Source organism: Gigantopelta aegis, chromosome 11 (assembly GCF_016097555.1).
Source record: "Gigantopelta aegis isolate Gae_Host chromosome 11, Gae_host_genome, whole genome shotgun sequence".
NCBI classification, from domain to species: domain Eukaryota; kingdom Metazoa; phylum Mollusca; class Gastropoda; order Neomphalida; family Peltospiridae; genus Gigantopelta; species Gigantopelta aegis.
This window is the reverse complement of record NC_054709.1, coordinates 24,941,790-24,966,106: the sequence shown is the minus strand read 5'-3', so window position 1 is coordinate 24,966,106 and position 24,317 is coordinate 24,941,790. Positions and strand designations below refer to the sequence as shown.

Below are 24,317 nucleotides of genomic sequence, written 5' to 3'. Positions count from 1 at the left end.
AAAATTAGATTGTATGCGTACGTATACTGTGTAAGGTGGGGGGGGGGGGGGGCAGCCTGGTTTTTGCCCGAATTAAACGAAGACATTTATTTATATTAGCATTACTACCAAACAGCTATATAGTGTTGTAAACGAATCACTACGCATTATTACATGGAATACAACTAATTCTGAGGGTAGAATGATGAAATTACATGTTAAAAAGGTCTCAGTTTAGCACATTTGGCCCGAATATCTGTATCATTTCCCCTCGAATTTGAGGATTTGCCCCCCCCCCCCCCCCCCCCCTCTCCCATCGCCCTTTGTCTCGTACACTGTATATTGGGCTGCATCTAAAATCGGAACTTTAGCAAGGAGTGAGATTATGTCCGATCGGAAAGAAAGAAAGAAATGTTTTATTTAACGACGCACTCAACACATTTTATTTACGGTTATATGGCGTCAGACACATGGTTAAGGACCACACATATTTTGAGAGGAAACCCAAACCATGGCCTTTGTTGAACCAGTTATGGATCACTGGTCGGTGCAAGTGGTTTACACCTACCCACCGAGCCTTGTGGAACACTCACTCAGGTTTTGGAGTCGGTCCCTGGATTAAAAATCCCATTCCTCGACTGTGTTCCGAACCCAGTACCTACCAGCCTGTTGACCGATGGCCTAACCACGAGGCCACCGAGGCCGGTATGACCAGTCGGAGTCGGACATCGTGAATCTGAATAAACCGGCGCAGGAAGTAAGAGCGCTGACAATTGGTCAAGGTTCGAGATTCTCACCAATAAACAACGCCTTACGATGTTTAACCGGGCCGGACGGTAGTCGGCCTCAGACCACAATTAATTTCGCTATATGTTTCTATATAGCCTTAGTGGCTATAACATTTTTATTAATATCAGCAGGCCCGTGGATTTTTGTATGTACCTTTGCCTGCCTGGAGGACACATACCCTGTAAAGGACAACCCCTGTTGTCCAGCTCTTTCTCCCAGCATATTGGTTTAAACAAACACACCCTCTAAACCAGGCCGGAGTACACCCATTTTACACAAAAAGCACTACTTTTGCATGGGCCGGAATTACCACAAACAAATATTCAATGTCAACAAGTTACACATGTTTACAAACTACATGATCTCCCCTGCCACTTTATAGCTGTCTGCCATGAAATAATCACAGTCAAACAGCAGACTACTTGCGCGGTAAAATTTCCGGATTTTGGACAACCAAATGGGAAGATAACTGTAACCTGAGGCCAGTCGCAGGCTTGTTTGTCGGTCATCGGGATCGAATGGCCAACAAAATATATATATATGTATAATTTTTTTAATTTTTTTGCTATAATGTTTATTAAAATGCGTGAGAAAATCATGTACGGGCGTGCGACAAGGCTTTAATGAAGTGTGCATATTTAGAATGGTGAAGTGTACTTATTTTATTGATAATAATAATAATAATAATAATATTAATAATAATAATCACAGCAATAAACACATTATTACTATTATTATGATTGTTTCAGGATCGCTGATCTGTTAGTGTGTACAGTGGTGGTGCCCATGCTCATTCCTTCCCGTATACACCGGAAATGGCTGTTTGGGGACGACCTGTGTGTGATACAAGGCTTCTTCAACATGGTTACAATGTATTCTTCTTTGTTTTTCCTCTCAGCCATTGCAATCAACAGGTACTAATAATATTTTGGAAGGAAGAAAATGGTTTATTTAACGACTCACTCAACACATTTTATTTACAGTTATATGACGTCGGATATAATATTTTGGATGATTAAACTGACTTATCCGGTATTACTATTAAACTGACTCGACGACTATTAGCACGACCCATTATTTTATATAATACACAAAGCAATCGTAACAGTTTTCAATCGTTCTGACCGGGTCTTATCTTTTACGTTGTACCACCGACCGCTTTCGTTGGGGTTACTCGATGTCGCACTTTGCAAGGATCATTTTGCGCTCAAGTCCAGTCGTGTTAAATATTGCGTACAGAAACAAATTCCACAAATTCAACGGCATTGGAAGGCGCCATTGTCACTTAACATAGAAGAGGCTGTATACACGACGGCCGTATTATTGTGGGGAAATCCCTATGCACGGCCACCACACGTCAATGTATGAATGAATGTTTAACAACACCCCAGCACGAAAAAATACATCGGCCATTGGGTGTCAAACTATGGTAATGCAAACAAATAAAGTGATGATCAACATCAATATAAAAATTCAAAATTTAAATAAAAACAGTGTAAAGAACTGTTCAAAAATACAAATATCACAGATAGATACTGACACTCAAAATTTCAAAAAAACAAGGGGGGTATTTGTGCTGTATAAAAGTGAATGTCAACAGGTTACATATACAGCCAAAACGTCAAAATTTATACTAAAACTTTACATAGTCTATGAAAGGAAACCCGAAACATTTACATTTAAAAAATTGCCGTCGGCATACTCAAAATTGCCGTCGGTGGACCCTTTTACCGACGGCAATTTGTTTTTTTAATTGCCGTGGGTGATAAATTATTAAGTTCGAGCCCTGGTTTTAGAGAGGAAACCCGTTACATTTTTCCATTAGTAGCAAGGGATCTTATATATGAATTTTCCCGCAGACAGGATAACACATATCACGGCCTTTGATATACCAGTAGTGGTGCACTGGTTGGTTCGAGAAATAGCCTAATGGACCCACCGACGGGGATCGATCTCAGACCGACCGCGCATCAAGCGAGGGTTTTACCACTAGGCTACGTCTCGCCCACTCCCACTCCCATATTATGTTAAACGGAATTTAAAGCCCGCCTTTCTCTATAGTACTTCTCTGTATTCCACCGGCCTCGGTGGCGTCGTGGTTAGGCCATCGGTCTACAGGCTGGTAGGTACTGGGTTCGGATCCCAGTCGAGGCATGGGTTTTTTAATCCAGATACCGACTCCAAACCCTGAGTGAGTGCTCCGCAAGGCTCAATGGGTAGGTGTAAACCACTTGCACCGACCAGTGATCCATAACTGGTTCAACAAAGGCCATGGTTTATGCTACCCTGCCTGTGGGAAGCGCAAATAAAAGATCCCTTGCTGCTAATCGGAAAGAGTAGCCCATGTAGTGGCGACAGTGGGTTTCCTCTCAAAATCTGTGTGGTCCTTAACCATATGTCTGACGCCATATAACTAAATAAAATGTGTTGAGTGCGTCGTTAAATTAAACATCTCTCTCTCTCTCTCTCTCTCTCTCTCTCTCTCTCTCTCTCTCTCTCTCTCTCTCTCTCTCTCTCTCTCTCTCTCTCTCTCTCTCTCTCTCACTAACCACTAACCCCTAACCCACTGTCCTGGACAGACAGCCCAGATAGCTGAGCTGTGTGCCCAGGGCAGCGTGCTTGAACCTTAATTGGATATAAGCACGAAATGAAATAAAATGAAATTAAATACACTATACTCTATTTCAGACTGACTATGATTCGATTCCCGAAGTATTATCACACCATCTTCACCCCGACATCCAGTTTCGTCATCTATCTCGCACTGTGGGGCCTGGCGGTGCTCAGTGCGCTTGCGCCGATGATCGGATGGGGTCGGTACAAGTTCGACACAACTCGGGATAATTGTCTCTTCGATCGAAAGGCGGCCCCATCGTATTCCATTTTTATGGCCATCATCGGGATTTCAATTCCAATACTGGTTTGTGCCGCATCATATATGTGGGTGAGTACATGCCAAGCAAACAAAAGGTATCAGTTAAAAAATGAAGCAAACCAAGAACAACAAAACGTAACATATTAACAACCACCACCAACAACAAAAAAACCCTCAACAACAACAAGGAAGGAAATGGTTTATTTAACGACGCACTCAACACATTTTATTTACGGTTATATGGCGTCGGTAATAATAATAAAGAAAAACAAAACAACAACATAGTTTCGTTTAAACGGTATTTGTTATCGTTATAACAAAAACGTTTAAGCATTAGAGTTTAAAATTGTACAAATACTAGAACTTCCAACATCTGTTTATTTTATTTTTTTGTATTGGTTTTATTTTGTAAACAATTTTCCATTACCTATTCTAGATCTGGGCTATATTCGTGAGTAACCGAACAATCCTGCGCCAGCTGTCTAATGATCAGAATATTGGTGGTACAAACTTCTCCAGGGAGGAAGTCAAACTCACCAAGAACCTCTTCATAATCTGGGTGGCCTTCTTCGTGTGCTGGGCGCCCATGACCATCATGCTATTAACAGATCCAAAGGTAAAGGTCGTATGACCATCATTCTGTTCTCCAATCCAAAGGTAAAGGTCGTATGACCATCATTCTGTTCTCCGATCCAAATGTAAAGATCGTATGACAATCATCCTGTTCTCCGATCCAAAGGTAAAAATCGTATGACAATCATCCTGTTCTCCGATCCAAAGGTAAAGGTCGTATGACAATCATCCTGTTCTCCGATCCAAAGGTAAAGGTCGTATGACAATCATCCTGTTCTCCGATCCAAAGGTAAAGGTCGTATGACAATCATCCTGTTCTCCGATCCAAAGGTAAAGGTCGTATGAAAATCATCCTGTTCCCCGATCCAAAGGTAAAGATCATATGACAATCATCCTGTTCTCCGATCCAAAGGTAAAGGTCGTATGACCATCATGCTGTTCACAGATCCAAAGGTAAACGTCGTATGATGATCATGCTGTTCACAGATCCAAAGGTAAAGGTCTTATGACCATCATGCTGTTCACAGATCCAAAGGTAAAGGTCTTATGACCATCGTGCTGTTCACAGATCCAAACGTAAAGGTCTTATGACCATCCTGCTGTTCACAGATCCAGTGGTAAAGGTCTTATGACCATCGTGCTGTTCACAGATCTAAAGGTAAAGGTCGTATGACCATCGTGCTGTTCACAGATCCAAAGGAAAAGGTCGTATGACCATCATACTGTTCACAGATCCAAAGGTAAAGGTCTTATGACCATCCTGCTGTTCACAGATCCAAAGGTAAAGGTCTTATGACCATCATGCTGTTCACAGATCCAAAGGTAAAGGTCTTATGACCATCGTGCTGTTCACAGATCCAAACGTAAAGGTCTTATGACCATCGTGCTGTTCACAGATCCAGTGGTAAAGGTCTTATGACCATCATGATGTTCACAGATCCAAAGGTAAAGGTCGTATGACCATCATGCTGTTCACAGATCCAGTGGTAAAGGTCTTATGACCATCATGCTGTTCACAGATCCAAAGGTACAGGTCTTATGATCGTCACGTTGTTCACAGATCCAAAGATAAAGGTCTTATGACCATCGTGCTGTTCACAGATGGAAAGGTAAAGGTCGTATGACCATCATACTGTTCACAGATCCAATGGTAAAGGTCTTATGATCGTCACGTTGTTCACAGATCCAATGGTAAAGGTCCTATGACCACCATACTGTTCACAGATCCAATGGTAAAGGTCTTATGATCGTCACGTTGTTCACAGATCCAATGGTAAAGGTCTTATGACCATCATGCTGTTCACAGATCCAAAGGTAAAGCTCGTATGACCATCATACTGTTCACAGATCCAAAGGTAAAGGTCGTATGACCATCATGCTGTTCACAGATCCAAAGGTAAACGTCGTATGATGATCATGCTGTTCACAGATCCAAAGGTAAAGGTCTTATGACCATCATGCTGTTCACAGATCCAAAGGTAAAGGTCTTATGACCATCGTGCTGTTCACAGATCCAAACGTAAAGGTCTTATGACCATCCTGCTGTTCACAGATCCAGTGGTAAAGGTCTTATGACCATCGTGCTGTTCACAGATCTAAAGGTAAAGGTCGTATGACCATCGTGCTGTTCACAGATCCAAAGGAAAAGGTCGTATGACCATCATACTGTTCACAGATCCAAAGGTAAAGGTCTTATGACCATCCTGCTGTTCACAGATCCAAAGGTAAAGGTCTTATGACCATCATGCTGTTCACAGATCCAAAGGTAAAGGTCTTATGACCATCGTGCTGTTCACAGATCCAAACGTAAAGGTCTTATGACCATCGTGCTGTTCACAGATCCAGTGGTAAAGGTCTTATGACCATCATGATGTTCACAGATCCAAAGGTAAAGGTCGTATGACCATCATGCTGTTCACAGATCCAGTGGTAAAGGTCTTATGACCATCATGCTGTTCACAGATCCAAAGGTACAGGTCTTATGATCGTCACGTTGTTCACAGATCCAAAGATAAAGGTCTTATGACCATCGTGCTGTTCACAGATGGAAAGGTAAAGGTCGTATGACCATCATACTGTTCACAGATCCAATGGTAAAGGTCTTATGATCGTCACGTTGTTCACAGATCCAATGGTAAAGGTCCTATGACCACCATACTGTTCACAGATCCAATGGTAAAGGTCTTATGATCGTCACGTTGTTCACAGATCCAATGGTAAAGGTCTTATGACCATCATGCTGTTCACAGATCCAAAGGTAAAGCTCGTATGACCATCATACTGTTCACAGATCCAAAGGTAAAGGTCGTATGACCATCATACTGTTCACAGATCCAAAGGTAAAGGTCGTATGACCATCATGCTGTTCACAGATCCAAAGGTAAAGGTCGTATGACCATCATACTGTTCACAGATCCATAGGTAAAGGTCGTATGACCACCATGCTGTTCACAGATCCAAAGGTTAAGGTCGTATGACCATCATGCTGTTCACAGATCCCAAGGTAAAGGTCGTATGACCATCATGCTGTTCACAGATCCAAAGGTAAAGGTCGTATGACCATCATGCTGTTCACAGATCCAAAGATAAAGGTCTTATGACCATCACGCTGTTCACAGATGTAAAGGTAAAGGTCGTATGACCATCATGCTGTTCACAGATGGAAAGGTAAAGGTCGTATGACATCATGTTGTTCACAGATCCAATGGTAAAGGTCTTATGACCATCATGCTGTTCACAGATCCAAAGGTAAAGGTCGTATGACATCATGCTGTTCACAGATCCAAAGGTAAAGGTCGTATGACATCATGTTGTTCACATATCCAAAGATAAAGGTCTTATGACCATCATGCTGTTCACATATCGACAGTTAAAGTACCGTTCACCGTTTCACCTCCCACCCCATGTAGATGCGAGGTGTAGCTCAACTGTGGTAAAGAGATTACCTGAGGTGAGATGAGTTGCAGGATCAATTTCCCTCGGTGAATTCCTTTTTTTACACTTCTCCATATTATATATATTATAGATAGATAGATAGATAGATAGATAGATACATAGATACATACATACATACATACATACATATACATACATACATACATACAATTCAGTGTTTTCGCTGCTCGATTAAACATTTTGCCGCCGTCCATTCACGTTCTGCCGCCCTCCTTTATTTTTCTGTGCCCCCCTCTTTATTTTCCCGCACTCTTCTATATTTTACAAATGCACACTTTTTTTCCACACATAAAAAACAACGATCAGTCTGCACACTGGACATCAAAGGAAACAAGCCACGTTGTGTGTACGAAAAAGCAACTGACAAAACATTTACGACAGCTACCGTAACGTAATTTAACAGTATATTTAACAGCCTCTATTTTGTCCCATACCTGTATCCATTTGTATTACATGCATACATACACACATACACACATACACACACACACACACACACACACACACACACATAGATACATGTATACATGTATATACATATATATATATATATATATATATATATATATAACTCCAAAAGAAACGCGAATACGTAGATTGGAGGTTTTGAGTGCACTCATTGAAATACGTCCCAAAGTTCTTAAAATAATCGTTTCTATGAAAAACTTAAACAATTCGTAAAGATGAGATTTCATGTTATTGACATGTTAAAAATCGAGGTCGCATTGTCATTTGAAATGTCAAGGCCATGGCGCTTCTTCAATGGCGTCACATGCCACTCAAACATGTCCACTAATAGCGGGTGTGTCCGCCATTGCTGGCCATGACCGCCGCACACCTCCTACCCATGGAGAGGAAGAGGCTCCTGATGAAGGCCCTGGACACGTTGTTGTAGGTGTCCACGACGGCCTGGCGGAGCTGCTGCTGTGTCACCACGGGAGCAGGGCGTTGGTTCATCATGCGCTGAACCTCTTCCAACAAGTGCTCGATGGGGTTCAGATCCGGGCTTAAAGCTGGCCAGTCCATTGTGATGATGTTGTGCTGTGCCAGGAATGCCTGGGTGGCCCGTGCCGTGTGTGGCCTGGCGTTGTCGTGCTGGTAAACCATCTGACGGTGACCCGCGAAAAAAGGCACCACCACAGGCGTGAGCACTTCGTCGATGTAGCGCTGTGCTGTGACGCCCCTGCCGCGTCCTCGGCCGTTGTTGTCGAAGATGACAGGTTGTACACGACGTCCCCAGGATATGGCCCCCCACAGCATGACGGAAGGCCCTCCCCAACGGTCCCTCTCCATAACACACGCATCTGTGAAGCGCTCACCTCGACGCCTCCACACCCTCATACGACCGTCGGCCCTATCTAAGCAGTAGCGGCTTTCGTCGGAGAAGACGATGTTCTGCCACTGTCGGTTCCGCCACTGTCGATGCAGAACAGCCCAGTTGTGTCGTGCAAGGCGGTGTCGCTGTGTGAGACGTTGTCCAATGTACGGTCGACGACAGTTCAGATGGATGGCGATCAGACGACGTCGTACCGTGGTGTAGGAAACGGGGCGGTTGTGGGTTCCCACTGTCTGCCGGGCTGTTGTGGTGGCTGGTACAAACCGATCACGCATGTGAGTTCGGACGATGTAACGGTCCTGGCGCTGTGACGTCACTCTGGGACGGCCGCTACGTGGACGGTCGACGACGTTGTTGTTCTGTAGAAATCGGTCTATGAGACGGTAGATTGTCGAGACATGGACACCGAAAGCACGTGCAACCTGCCTGGCATCCATTCCGGCCTCCAAATTCCCCAAAGCTCTATGTCTGGAATCAGCGTTAAGTCGTGGCATCGTTGTATCGCTACTCGTAAAATGAGTTGAACATTGCTGTCTGGCGTTTCTTTTATACCCAGGCCTGGTAGTGTTTCACGTGCAATTCGCATCTTTCATGATCCACCCGTTTTGCATTCCAGATCGATTTTGGTCGTCAATTTCAGCACGTGCGTGACGTCACACTACTCGTTTTTTTCATGCGTTATGTGGAATTGGATACGCCGACAAGATGGCTATTGGTCAACTTAATCGATTTGTACATAGTTTATTCAAATGTGGGTTTTTTAATATTTTAAAATTTTCGCGTTTCTTTTGGAGTTAAGTATATATATATATATATATATATATATATATATATATATATATATATATATATATATGATCTCTTTCTACTTTTTGGAAGGAATAGCCTGTTTTGTGGCAACAGATATATTCTTTTCTCTGTCTCTTATTTTTATTTATTTATTTTTCCTTTTTGTTGTGGGGGTTGGGGTAGGGGGGGGGGGGGGGGGGATTTTTGCCCATATAAAGTAAAAATGCCCAAATCTGGACAACAACTTTTATTCATATTTGCATTACTGCCAAACAGCTACATTTTTACATGGATTGCAAACTATCATTGTGAGTAGAATGATGGGAAAAACATGGGAGAAACTTTTCAAGACAGCTCAAATAGCTCCAACGTCTTCATCCTTTTTGTCTGAATGAAAAGACTGGCTTCAGCAATGGGGGTGGGGCTGATGATCCCCAGGTCCCCTTGTCTCGTACGCGTAAGAACACACATATAACATCTATTTTCACTTTATAGCCTGTCTAAGTTTCTGATGAGTTAAGATGATTATTGTCAGACATGTTTTGTTGCAGGGTCTGATAGCCCGACCTTACTACGTCGCCAGTGTTTGGTTTCTTTTGGCCAACAGCTGTATCAACCCATTCATCTACGGCCTAACAAACAAACATTTTAGAGAAGGTACGTAAACGAACTGACGTTCATCTACACCCTAACAAACAAACAAACATTTTAGAGGTGGTTCGTAAACGAGTTAACGTTCCTCTACGGCCTAACAAACAAACATCTTAGATATGGTACGTAAACGAGTTAAAGTTAATTCACGGCTTAACAAACAAACATTTTAGAGATGGTACGTAAACGAGATAACGTTCATCTACGGCCTAACAAACATTTTAGAGATGGTACGTAAACGAGATAACGTTCATCTACGGCCTAACAAACATTTTAGAGATGGTACGTAAACGAGATAACGTTCATCTACGGCCTAACAAACATACATCTTAGATATGGTACGTAAAAGAGTTAAAGTTAATTCACAGCTTAACAAACAAACATTTTAGAGATGGTACGTAAACGAGTTAAAGTTAATTCACAGCTTAACAAACACACATTTTAGAGATGGTACGTAAACGAGTTAAAGTTAATTCACGGCTTAACAAACAAACATTTTAGAGATGGTACGTAAACGAGATAACGTTCATCTACGGCCTAACAAACATTTTAGAGATGGTACGTAAACGAGATAACGTTCATCTACGGCCTAACAAACATACATCTTAGATATGGTACGTAAAAGAGTTAAAGTTAATTCACAGCTTAACAAACAAACATTTTAGAGATGGTACGTAAACGAGTTAAAGTTAATTCACAGCTTAAGAAACACACATTTTAGAGATGGTACGTAAACGAGTTAAAGTTAATTCATAGCTTAACAAACAAACATCTTAGATATGGTACTTAAACGAGTTAAAGTTCATCTACGGCCTAACAAACAAACATCTTAGATATGGTACTTAAACGAGTTAACCAACCATGTTCAAGGCAAACATACTAATGTTGTTGTTTTGTTTTAAACTAGGAAAAACAACAGCAAAAATGAAGTTAAAGCTAAAGGTTTTGTTTTGTTTAACGACACCACTTGAGCACATTGATTTATTAATCATCGGCTATTGGATGTCAAACATATGGTCATTTGACACTGTCATAATCAGGAAACCCGCTACATTTTTCCATTAGTAGCAAGGAATCTTTTATATGCACCATCTCACAGACAGGATAGAACATACTACGGTCTTTGATATACCAGTCGTGGAGCACTGGCTGGAACATGAAATAGCCCAGTGGGCCCACTGACGGGGATCGATCCTAGACCGACCGCGCATTAGGCATGCGCTTTACCACTGGACTACGTCCCCACACACAAAATAAAAGCAACGCGCAAATTCTTTTAATAACTGTCGGATATGGCGACAAGAATATCATTTCTTTTGAGAGGCCTAATGTTAATTAAAACGCCTTAATTTTAGTTGGTTTTTAAAAAATAATAATTAGCAATTTGTCCGCTGGAATAACCATACAATAAACACAGATTTTGATGTTAAAATGAATCGTTTATTACAAATTTCTACTTGAAGTCTTAATACACGTTTAAAGGAAAACTTGTACTATAAATTTATTTAGAAATATTAATCAACTACATCAATAAATCATAATACACACACACACACACACACACACACACACACACACACACACACACACTCACAAACACACACACACACTCTCTCACACACGCACACACACACACACACACGTATATATTAATTCAATAAGGCGGAATGTAAAAATGACCACGTGACGGTATCGGGTTTCTTCTTTTCTGTAGACCAAGTGACACAGTTATGACGTTTTAGACAGCTAATTGCTGCTGGTAATGCAGTGCGATAGGAGGTACATATACTCTTCAAAAAAAGAAACGCAAAAGGGTACAAATGGGTTATAACTCCGATTTTTTGTTTCCTACCGGTTCATGCTTTGTGAATATAAGGTCATTGCATGTCCCAAACACATTCCCACGGTTACATTCGATAAAACGCAGCTACTGTACAATAAAGTTCCAAAATGTGAATATTCGCAAAAACGCAGCCACGTGCAAACCATGTCACCACTGCACGTGCGTTGTCTGCATGTGCAACATGAACACCGACAGTATAAAAGTGCAGGGTGTTCGCTTGCCTGGCCTCTGTATCTGGCCGACAGTTGACAATCCAGGACATGCCACGTCTCAGTGAACCGCAGAGAAACAATGCCATCGGCCGACTAGACGCAGGCGAATCCAGAACGCCCGTTGCCAGGGCATTCCATGTGTCCCCAAGCACCATCTCCAGACTGTGGGACCGTTACCAGCAACATGGATCAACACGTGACCTCCCTAGATCCGGTCGACCACGGGTCACTACCCCCGGGCAGGACCGCTACATCCGGGTACGCCACCTTCGGGAACGATTGACTACTGCCACCTCCACAGCCACAGCAATACCAGGTTTGCGCAGGATATCCGACCAGACCGTACGGAACCGCCTACGTGAGGTAGGAATTCGTGCCAGACGTCCAGTTCGAGGTGTCATCTTAACACCACAACACCGTCGACTCCGACTGCAGTGGTGCCAGATTCATCGACAATGGCCTCAACTGCGATGGAGACAGGTGTGGTTCAGTGACGAGTCCCGATTTCTGCTCCGACGTCATGATGGAAGATGTCGCGTGTATAGGCGTCGTGGTGAACGTTATGCGGCAAACTGCGTGCAGGAAGTGGACAGATTCGGCGGGGGTAGTGTCATGGTGTGGGCAGCCATCTCACACACTGGCAGAACTGACCTGGTCCACGTGCAGGGCAACCTGAATGCACAGGGCTACATTGACCAGATCCTCCGGCCACACATCGTTCCAGTTATGGCCAACGCCAACGCAGTGTTCCAACATGACAACGCCAGGCCTCACACAGCACGTCTCACAACGGCTTTCCTACAGAACAACAACATTAATGTCCTTCCTTGGCCATCGACATCACCGGATTTGAACCCAATTGAGCATCTATGGGACGAGTTGGACCGACGCCTCCGACAGCGACAACCACAGCCCCAGACCCTGCCCGAGCTGGCAGCAGCCTTGCAGGCCGAGTGGGCCACCATCCCCCGGGACGTCATCCGTACTCTGGTTGCTTCAATGGGCAGGCGGTGCCAGGCAGTTGTCAACACACGCGGAGGCCACACCCGGTATTGACTCCAGATGACCTTGACCTTGGTGGTGTGTCCTATCACTTACTCACAATGGACTAGAGTGAATTGTGAACAATCCTGCAACATTTGGTAATTATCGGACTCGCCATTCAATAATTAAATCAATTCTCCAAATGTTACGACAATGTGGTTTTGCGTTTCTTCTTTTGAAGAGTATATAACATTCCTCTCCTGTTATTGTTCATCACTAGAGCATCAGAATCCGCCACTTACGCCGTGGTATGTGCTGCCTTGTCTGCAAGAAACGACACACGAAGACCGAGTGTTACAACCAGTGGCGTATTTACGGAAAATAGTGCTTATGGCAAGCACTGGAATTGCGCACCTGTCCAAACATCTGACACCCATCTTTTAGATAACGTCTGACTTTAATAGAAACTGCTCAATGCCCCCCCCCCCCCCCCCCCCCCCCCCCCGTTCAAGTGACGCCCAGGGCACGTGCCATACCTGCCATACCCTAAGTACGCCACTGGTTACAACCGCTAAATAGGTCAATGGGTTCTAGTGACACATGTTAAACAAAACAAACCTTTAAACACTACTAAATTATTGCACTTTCAGGCTATAAAAACATCTTTGTGTTATGCAAAAGAAAACTTGAAGGGAACGTTGTTCACCCCAGCCCAGATCAACAGGAAGTGATGCCAGGCCACTGCGGACAGTCGGCGAACACCTCCGACTTAGGCCGTCAACCAATCAACGAACAGCCCGATGTACAACCTAGTGACGTCACCGATATGGTGACGGCCAGTTCGCCCTGCACGCTGCAAGGAAGCATCGACCAAAGAGTGAAATCAAGGAAATTGAACTGAACATATTTTTAAAGTATTGACAAGAAATGTATGTAAAAAAAAAAGACAGTGATAATAAAAAATTCGAAAATGCGGATGTTATTATTTTTCATTTCATTTCGACTTATTTTCGTGCTTATATCCAATTAAGGTTCAAGCACGCTGTCCTGGGCACACACCTCAGCTATCTGGGCTGCCTGTCCAGGACAGTGGGTTAGTTGTTGGTTAGTTGGTTAGTGGTTAGTGAGAAAGAAGAGGGAGTAGTGGCCTTACACCTACCCAATGAGCCCTTTAGAACTCGCTCTGGGATGAAGCCGGTACCGGGCTGCGAACCCTGTACCTACCAGCCTGTAGTCCGATGGTTTAACCACCACGTCAACGAGGCCGGTTTGTTACTATTAACAGTCATGTACCAAACAATCCGGATTGGATCCAGCACCAGAGCAGTGTTCAGCCAGACCGAGCAGAAAAACGTCCGCTAGACTGGTTTATGTGCTTCACAGTAAACCAAATGGCCATGTCGAGAACCAGTCTAATAGTTCGCGAACGTTAGCGAAACTTTAGCTGGCTGAACTTGGGGATGGTGATAAGTTGCTACTCGGTGTACATCTATAGTCCATGTCCACACTGGCATCCCATCCAACAATGTGTTCAGGAGGGTACACTATACTTTCCGGTTCAAGTGTGCGAGGGTATCATTTTCCTTCCCCAACTTTACTCCTGTCCTGGACGAGGCGGAAAAGCGCTCGCTTGATGCGTGGTCGGTTTGGGATCGGTACCCGTCGGTGGGCCAATTGGGCTATTTCTCGCTCCACGACTGGTACATCAAAGGCCATAGTATGTGCTATCCTGTCTATGGGATGGCGCATATAAAAGATCCCTTGCTGCTAATCGAAAAGAGTAGCCCATGAGTATTCAGGGAGGAGACAAAACTTTAAAGTTTGTTTTTGTTAACGACACCACTAGAGCACATTGATTAATCAATCATCTGCTATTGGACGTCAAACTTTTGGTAATGTCTCGTAGTCATCAGAGGAAAACCGCTGCATTTTTTCTAATGCAGCAAGGGATCTTTTATATGCACTTTCCAACAGACAGGAAGGCACATACCACGACCTTTGACCTGTTGTGGTGCACTGATTGGAACGAGAGAAAAACAATCAGTTGAATGGATCCACCGAGGAGGTTTGATCCTGCGACGCAAGCACCTCAAGCGAGCATTTAACCGACTGAGCTAAATCCCTCCCCAAGAGAAAACGTCTACGAAGGGCACGGACTGTATTCAGGAAGAAAACAAAGAGTTTGTTTTATTTAACGACGCCACTAGAGCACATTGATTTTGTTTTATGTTATCATCGACTATTGTATTCAGGAAGATGACATAACATTTAAATATGGCAGCTATGGTACGGTTGCGAATAAGCTACATTCTGCCAAGCCAGTCCCGAGAGAGCAGCAGTCCTCCTATAGGCAGTGCAGGAACGATCAAATAGTCTTGTGTCGTGCTCGCGTCGATCATACCTACTTGACCCATTCATTTATCTTGAAGAAGGATCCTCCACCTCAGTGTGAGCACTGTCGGTGTACTCTGACGGTGTGTCACATGTTGAGTGAGTGCAATCATCTGAAGGAAACTATAAAAGATATACTAGTATTTGGTAGAAGAAATGTCATGGAAATATTTCGGTTCCATTCTGAACGTTTGTTGTTATTTCTTCGTCATATTGTATTTTATTCTAAATATTAATTTTATCTGTCTATGATATCTGTGTTTCTAAATTCGAATACTTCCACAAAAACAAAACAAAAAAAACACAACAAAAACAACAACAAAAAACAACGTCAAAACAACAACAATTAAAAATAATAATAACAAAATAAAATAGGCCTACCTTACCTACAAAAACATTCCCCACATTCCCAGAAATATATTTGATTTTTAGGCCTAACGACATTAAGTACTCCACTATCTTTTGTCCAAAATCCTAACTTTCTTCCCAGCTTCACTCTTTTGTGTATTTCATTTTAGTTATGTTTGTAAACGAAATGTATCTGAAAGAGAACAATAAAACCAATCCCAACGTGACTAGAACAATTATATCCAAAATGAATGGCTTCAGCGGAAAATGTTAGTTACAAACAAGTAATTTACCGGTTTCATTGTTTCGTATTCTTCGTCTCGGCTTGTTTTGATTTACTTTTGTTTATTTCAGTTGGGTCCTTTTTTGTGTTCTCTCTTTTTTCTTCTCACTTTTTAAAAACAAAATAACGCAAGGAACTGAAAATAAAATGAAGCTGAAAATAACTAGATAAATTTAAATACAATTTGAATTGCTATGCAAATAAATCAATACGATAAAACAGTAACCTAAACGAATTTAAGGCTTTACCTAGCAGTGTCTTTTAGATTAACGTTGTCGTAGTTGGGGAAGACGCTACACCACGGTGTTCGGAGTCACGCTACGTCGTTCATGCAGAGGAAGGAAGGAAGGAAATGCTTTATTTAACGACGCACTCAACACATTTAATGTACGGTTATATCGCGTTAGAGATATGGTTAAGGACCACACAGATATTGAGAGAGGAAACTCGATGATTAATAAATCAATGTGCTCTAGTGGTGTCGTCAAACAACACAAAAACACTCTTTAAAAACTACGTCCAGCCCTAGCGGTTACTGACAAACACGTTAGTGTAGTAGCAAAATCCCTCCTTATTGAACTATAAAAACCTGAATGAATGAATGTTTAAAGGGACATTCCTGAGTTTGCTGCAATTCTTAAGATGTTATCGACTAACAGAGACTTTTTAACGATTGTCATTAAAAATCAAATATATTTTCCTGCATAAAATATTAGTGGCTGTATATTAAACATGTTTCTGATCGTTCTAATATTTGTACTGGGTTAAATTTCGTTTTATTTCCTAAAATATATTTTTTCGTACGTACGAAATTATTTGAAGACGAAATCCAGTTTGGACTTCTTACAAATATTAAGATGACCAGAAACACATTAAATATGCAGACACTGATATTCTAAACAAGAAACTATATTTAATATGTAAATTTAATCGTAGAACTATTTTATTAGTCGGAAACATCTTACAATGCAGCAAACTCGGGAATGTCCCTTTAACGACACCCCAACACGAAACATACATCGGCTATTGGGTGTCAAAATATGGTGAATGTAAAACATTAAATGATGAACCACATCAATATAAAAATTCAATAGTCAAATAAAAACAATCGTTAAAAACAGATGCCAGCTGATACCAGGGTGAGAACACACTACCTACCACACATCGCAGTTACCTTCTCATTTACAACTGGGCTTAGCCGCTACGTCTCGCCCATATTAGCAAGAAAATAAGACTTGAAATCAGATAAAATGCACTCCCGACACACAGTGCTACAATAGCTGCTAACGGGAAGCTGTCTGGGTATCTGTGACAGTGTGTTACTCGGAACCTCATTATCGCTATTATACAGCCGCTACGTCTCGCCCATATTAGCAAGAAAATAAGACTTGAAATCAGATAAAATGCACTCCCGACACACAGTGCTACAATAGCTGCTAACGGGAAGCTGTCTTGGTATCTGTGACAGTGTGTTACTTGGCACCTCATTATCTCTGTTATACAGCCGCTACGACGTCACAACGTTTCGATGTGTCTGGAAACATGATACCTTTTCCGACATATCGGTTCGGTCGATAAATGACGCATTTTTTTCTCACGCTAATTAAAGGTCATCGTTATGAACTACAATTTCACGTCAATAACGAAGTTGTACCATATATATTAAATGTAAAATAATTACTTGTACTAAGTAAGCACTAATCAAAATTATAGCCTACCCCCCCCCCCCCCCCCCCCCCCCATCACACGCTAACACCACCCCCGTGTTGAGCTTAGTAACACAATTTATGAAACTCCTAGGAATGAAAACGCAAAAAACGCATGCATTTGCAATCGGTTTCTTATGGTTTGTTTCGAACTTTTAATTGTCTGTAAATAATAAATTTTCGTCAATAAAATAATTCATTTCATTTCAGCTTATTTTCGTGCTTATATCCAATTAAGGTTCAAGCACGCTGTCCTGGGCACACACCTCAGCTATCTGGGCTGTCTGTCCAGTACAGTGGGTTACACCCACCCATTGAGTCGTTAAACAAGATTTGTGGTCAGCTGCTCCCCTAGTGCTGCAGAAAAATATCAAATTCGTTCAAAAATGATACAGACATTCGGGCAAAATGTGCCAACCTAAGACCTTTTTACGATATATTTTCATCATTCTAACCTCAAAATTAGTTGTAATCCATGTAAAAATGCGCAGTGATCTTTTTGCAACCCTATATAGATAGCTGTTTGGCAGTAATGCTAGTAATGAATAAATGTAGTTATCCAGATTCTGGCATTTTTATTTAATTCGGGCAAAAGTCAGCCTCCCCCCCCCCCCCCCCCCCATACTACCACCGCCCCCTACCAAAACGGGAGCCCGTACGCCTATAATTCCGATCACACTCGAATCGACCACATGCAGGCATATTGTGATATATCCCATATTCTTGTGTCTGTTTTCCTGCACGTTCTCTAAAGGAGTTCAAAGGACTACATAAATAATATTATCTTGCCATTGTTTTTCTTCTATGTTTTTTTAAAGGGACATTCCTGAGTTTGCTGCAATTCTTAAGATGTTATCGACTAACAGAGACTTTTTAAAGATTGTAATTAAAAATCAAATATATTTTCCTGCATAAAATATTAGTGGCTGTATATTAAACATGTTTCTGATCGTTCTAATATTTTTACTGGGTTAAATTTCGTTTTATTTCCTAAAACATATTTTTTCGTACGTACGAAATTATTTGAAGACGAAATCCAGTTTGGGCTTCTTACAAATATTAAGACGACCAGAAACACATTGAATATACAGACACTGATATTCTAAACAACAAAATATATTTAATATGTAAGTTTAATCGTAGAACTATTTTATTAGTCGGAAACATCTTACAATGCAGCAAACTCAGGAATGTCCCTTTAAGTCTGCAGCCAAATATTTGGCTTATGGGTTTACATTTCCAGCTTGGATGAAAAATCCGCTTAAAATAGAATATCAATAGAGATTGAAATCCCTAGACGAAACGTCTAACATCAAACCGTGTAATTATACAGTGCAAACAAATTACTTTGAGATATGACATCATGCTATAAGCACTTACGTATTAGGTTTTTTTTTTTTTTTTTTTTTTTTTTTTTTTTTTTTTTTTTTTTTTTGGGGGGGGGGGGGGTTCTGTTGTTGTCTTTGTCTCCTTTTTCCTTTTTGCTTTTTGTTTGTTTTGAAGTTGTTTTTCTTTTTTTAGTTATCAGCAGTAGAAAAAAGGACTATTTTGTTAATTACTTTTTTCTTCTTCTTTAAAAAAAACCAACATTTCCGATAAAAAAAACAAAATGTAGTCAGTGATAAGGCGCTCGCCTGATGCGTGATCGGCTTAGGATCGATCCCTGTTGGGATATTGCTCGTTCCAACCTGCGCTCAACAATTTGTGTAACAAAGGCCATGTAATGTACTATCATGTATGTGGGATGGTCCATATATTTAAAACATCACTTGCTGCTAATCTCGTAATAGGTGGCGGCAGCGGGTTTCCTCGTTTTTTTTTCTCAGTTCGAGATACTTCAGTATTCAGCCGTCTTTACCACTTTATGTAAGGCACTCATATCAGGTTTGTAGTATGTGTGTGTGTGTGTGTGTGTGTCTCTATGTGTGTGTAGTGTGTCTATGTATGTAGGTATGTGTGTAGTGTGTGTGTGTGTCTGTCTGTCTCTATGTGTGTATGTCTATCTGTTTGTGTGTGTGTGTCTCTCTCTGTGCGTGTGTTTGTGTCTGTGTGTGCGTGTATGTGTGTGTCAGTGTGTTTTTCTGTATCTCCGTGTGTGTGTCTGTCTCTCTATCCCTGTGTCTGTCTGTCTCTATGTAAGTGTGTCTGTCTCTGTGTGTGTCTGTCTATCTGTGTGTGTGACTGTGTGTGTGTCTCTGTGTGCGTGTCTGTGTGTGTGTCTGTATGTATGTGTCTGTCTGTGTGTGAGTGTGTATGTGTGTGCGTGCGTGCGTATGTATGTATGTGTGTGTTCTGTGTGTTAAGTGTGTGTATGAGTGCGTCTCTCTCTCTCTCTCTCTCTCTCTCTCTCTCTCCTTCTCTCCTCTCTCTCTCTCTCTCTCTCTCTCTCTGTGTGTGTGTGTGTATTGTGTATGTATGTGTGTGTATGTGTGTATGTGTGTGTGCGTGCGTATGTGTGTGTTAAACACTGCGTTCGCTCTTACACTTTAAACTAGTTTCACTAACCTGGTACAACTAAAGCAGTTTAAAACTTCAGTGCGAACGCAAACTGTTTTAGTTACCTTAACCTAGTATAAGGCGGAAGTGACAGTGACGTCAAAGTCAAAATAAGCAGACTCGTAGTCCATTGATGTTTTATTGTCTTGCGCATGTGCGGATAACTACACTTCCGCCTCAAGCAGACACTGATAACGCTTGTCTGAACGCTAGTCATTTCCAACCAAAAGCGTTTTAGCTAAACCGGTATAGTTAAACAAGTTTAACTTGTGTAAGTGTGAGCGCAGCTTTTGTTTTATTTCGCAGTCCTTCACCTTTGAGGTGCGCAATCAAGCGCACCTTAATTTCAGCTAAAGAGCGTTTTTTTTTTAATCGTCCTCCTGAAAATCTGGTAATAGCGCGCAATCCGCTGTTGATTTGAACAACAGTTGATTTAAGCCCAGTCGACCCCAGTATGTGATAGCTCCTCGAGTTATTACTATCATTTCTAGAAGTTGGAACATTTTATATTTATGATCCATGAGTATCCTTGAGTTCCCGTGAGAGCGATTGTTAACATAGCAGACAAAAGGCAATATGACCTGCTAAGAAAATAGAAGGCCTGCTGGAAATAAAACAGCACTGGATGTGTAATTTAGAGCATTATCAAGTTAAAATATAAGAGAATCATGTGCTCAGCCTCAGCTAAATAGAAGATGAGATGATCGTACATACATCGGTCTCCCGGAAAATGGGTTAAGTTTAGAGTTAGGGTTAAGAAAATCATACAGTAATGATATGGGTACTTAATTTTGTTAAAAGGTTAACTTTTTTTTTTTAAATCTGCCCAAAAATGTGGGTATGACGCCATACCCGTTTTACCCTCTAGTAGAAACCCTGCTCTTACGTCTTCACCAAATTGTTCTGAAACCAGAGACTCGGATCACAATGAAGAACAGATTAGTGCTGAAACAATCGTGCATGAGTTTAAAGGGGATTCCCAATTGAATAAGCAAAAAGTGGCACATGTAAAGAAAACAGATTCAAACACCGAGGTATGTTCGAGTTCAGTGACGTCATCACCAAAAGGTTGTGGTCTTGATGAAAGCACAGACTGTCGTTACAAGGGTTAGTTCGAGATAAAATGTTCCTCCGTTTTCAAACATGTGCACATCAAGAAAACCCATACAGATGCTGTTGTAAGTTCGAGTTCTTTGAGTTCCATACCAACAACTTCTAATGTTGGTGAAGAAGGAAGGAAATGGTTTATTTAACGACGCACTCAACACATTTTATTAACGGTTATATGGCGTTGGACATATGGTTAAAGACCACACAGATATTGAGAGAGGAAACCCACTGTCGCTACTTCTTGGGCTACTCTTTTTCGATTAGCAGCAAGGGACTTTTATATACACCATCCCATAGACAGGATAGCACATACCACGGCCTTTGATATACCAGTTGTGGTGCACTGGCTGGAACGAGAAATAGCCCTATGGATCCACCGACGGGGATCGATCCCAGACCGACCGCGCATCGAGCGAGCACTGTACCACTGGGCTACGTCCCGCCCTGTTAGTGAAGAAGACACAGACTGAAACCGAGGACGACTTATTTAAATAAATGTAAGCTCTGTCCAAATCCATTTGAAAGTTCAGAGTTAAACCAGCACAGGAGCTTAAACTATAAACTAGCACACGGACACTCATGATAGGACATATACAGGTACTATAAGGGCGTCGTTAGGGGGGTCAGGGGGTTCATACGCCCCCCTCTTTTTGAGCCAGCATGATTTGTTAAGATTAAAAATGGCAAAAATCGAAAATTATTTTTGCTCATATCTCAAATATCTTTAAATTGCCTTCCAAAATACGTTAGAATGCAACATTTGGCTGCTAGAAATACATTTTTCCCCCGGGGAGGCATGCCCCCGGACTCCACTATCAGCCTGTTATTTTCGAATCCCCCTTCTAAAAAAGCTGGCAACGCCCTTGTACTGCAGATTACTTTATAGATGTTTCAGTTATTCATTGTTCTTTAAAAAAACTACCCAACTGAGTAGTCGTGTATTAAAAGTCCACAAATCCATCCAACCTTTTCAGTATGAGAAATGCCCATCTGTCTTAAGAGTTTTGTCAGCTGCAGGCCCTCAGGGTGGTTCCTGTGAGAGGAGGTAAAGATGGGGGAACTCTTGCGCGGTTTGCCCAATGTAATTCCCATTCGTCCCGAACAGGATCTAGACAAAATACTTACCTCATTAACCTGTTGCTTGTATTCCGCGACTCAACAAGAATAGTTGAAAAATCATCTTTATTCTTAATTTAAAAATATTATTAGTACCCTACAACTTAAAGGGACATTCCTGAGTTTGCTGCATTGTAAGATGTTTCCGACTAATAAAATATTTCTACGATTAAACTTACATGTTAAATATATTTTCTTGTTTAGAATATCACTGTCTGTATATTCAATGTGTTTTTGGTCGTCTTAATATTTGTAAGAAGCCCAAACTGGATTTCGTCTTCAAATAATTTCGTACGTACGAAAAAATACATTTTAGGAAATAAAACGAAATTTAACCCAGTACAAATATTAGAACGATCAGAAACATGTTTAATATACAGCCACTAATATTTTATGCAGGAAAATATATTTGATATGTAATTACAATCGCTAAAAAGTCTCTGTTTGTCGATAACATTTTAAACATTGCAGCAAACTCAGGAATGTCCCTTTAACAAGAAGTGTAGAACAACCTTTATTTGTATTTTTTTTTAATTCTACAACTCGACAAGAAAAGTAGAGAAATCATCTTTTTCCTAGTTTATTTTTTTTTCTTTATTAATCTACAACTTAACAAGAAGAAGCAACAAATTATATTCCTATTTTGGTTTTTAATTCACAAACTCACAAAGAGAAGAGAAATCATCTTTATTCCTAATTTGTTAAAATTCTACAACTCAACAAATAGTAGAAAAAATAATCTTTATTCGTAAATTTTGATATGCTGAAAGCTGAAGAAGTAGGCGTTTTACAGTACAGCCCACGACACTAATATGACTTCATTCTTGTTAGTATTTGTCACATGATGTTTTTAAATATAATTCCTAAATATGTAAATTTCTATACACATTATACAAATTAACGAAAGTAAAGTTTGTTTTATTTAACGACGCCGCTAGAGCACATTGATTTTTTATCTTATCATCTGCTACTGGACGTCAAACATATGGTCATTCTGACACTGTTTTTAGAGGAAACCCGCTGTCGCCACATAGGCTACTCTTTTTACGACAGGCAGCAAGGGATCTTTTATTTGCGCTTCCCACAGGCAGGATAGCACAAACCATGGCCTTTGTTGAACCAGTTATGGATCACTGGTCGGTGCAAGTGGTTTACACCTACCCATTGAGCCTTGCGGAGCACTCACTCAGGGTTTGGAGTCGGTATGTCGATTAAAAATCCCATGCCTCGACTGGGATCCGAACCCAGTACCTACCAGCCTGTAGACCGATGGCCTGCCACGACGCCACCGAGGCCGGTACAAATTAACGACGTAAAGAATATACAAAATATGCTGTTGGAAATAGCGAAAGCAAACGAATAGATCAGAGAGGTTACATAGCAGTTTATTAATTTGCTTGAAAAAAAAGTTAATCAAACAGTGATTGCAAGAACAATTTGTTTGTTGTGTTTAACGACACCACTAGAGCACATTGTTTGATTAATCATCGGCTATTGGATGTCAAAATTGGGTAATTTTGACTCGTAGTCATCAGAGGAAACCCGCTACAATTTGTTCATTAAGGTCAGGTCAGGTGAGGTCAGGTCAGGTCAGGTGAGGTCAGATTATAGGTTTTAATACATTTTTACACATGATCCATTATATAGATTCTAATATTTGCAACTTTTGTAATAATTATTCAGAAACCTTGCAACATCTATTTTTCAAATGTGAAAAGGTTCATAATATATGGAAAAATGTAAAAGAATGGATACTATCGAAAACAGGAATTGAAATTACTTTCAGCAAAGATATTGTCTTATTTGGCATGATTAATGACAAAAACAGTTATTTTATAAATTGGTTAACAATTAACGTCAAATATTATATTTATAGTATGA

General features: G+C 41.1%; 1 protein-coding gene across 1 annotated transcript in view; it reads left to right on the top strand.

Moving 5' to 3' along the window:
* Positions 1 to 13,953, top strand: part of LOC121385659 (melatonin receptor type 1A-A-like) — a 34,861-nt gene extending 20,908 nt beyond the window's left edge. Inside the window, exons 2-6 of the mRNA XM_041516419.1 lie at positions 1,518 to 1,682; positions 3,457 to 3,712; positions 4,080 to 4,259; positions 9,848 to 9,953; positions 13,637 to 13,953. Coding sequence (XP_041372353.1) covers positions 1,518 to 1,682; positions 3,457 to 3,712; positions 4,080 to 4,259; positions 9,848 to 9,953; positions 13,637 to 13,887 — 958 coding nt within the window. The 3' untranslated portion in view covers positions 13,888 to 13,953. The remainder of the gene's footprint in view (positions 1 to 1,517; positions 1,683 to 3,456; positions 3,713 to 4,079; positions 4,260 to 9,847; positions 9,954 to 13,636) is intronic.
* The last annotated feature ends 10,364 nt before the right edge of the window (positions 13,954 to 24,317 follow it).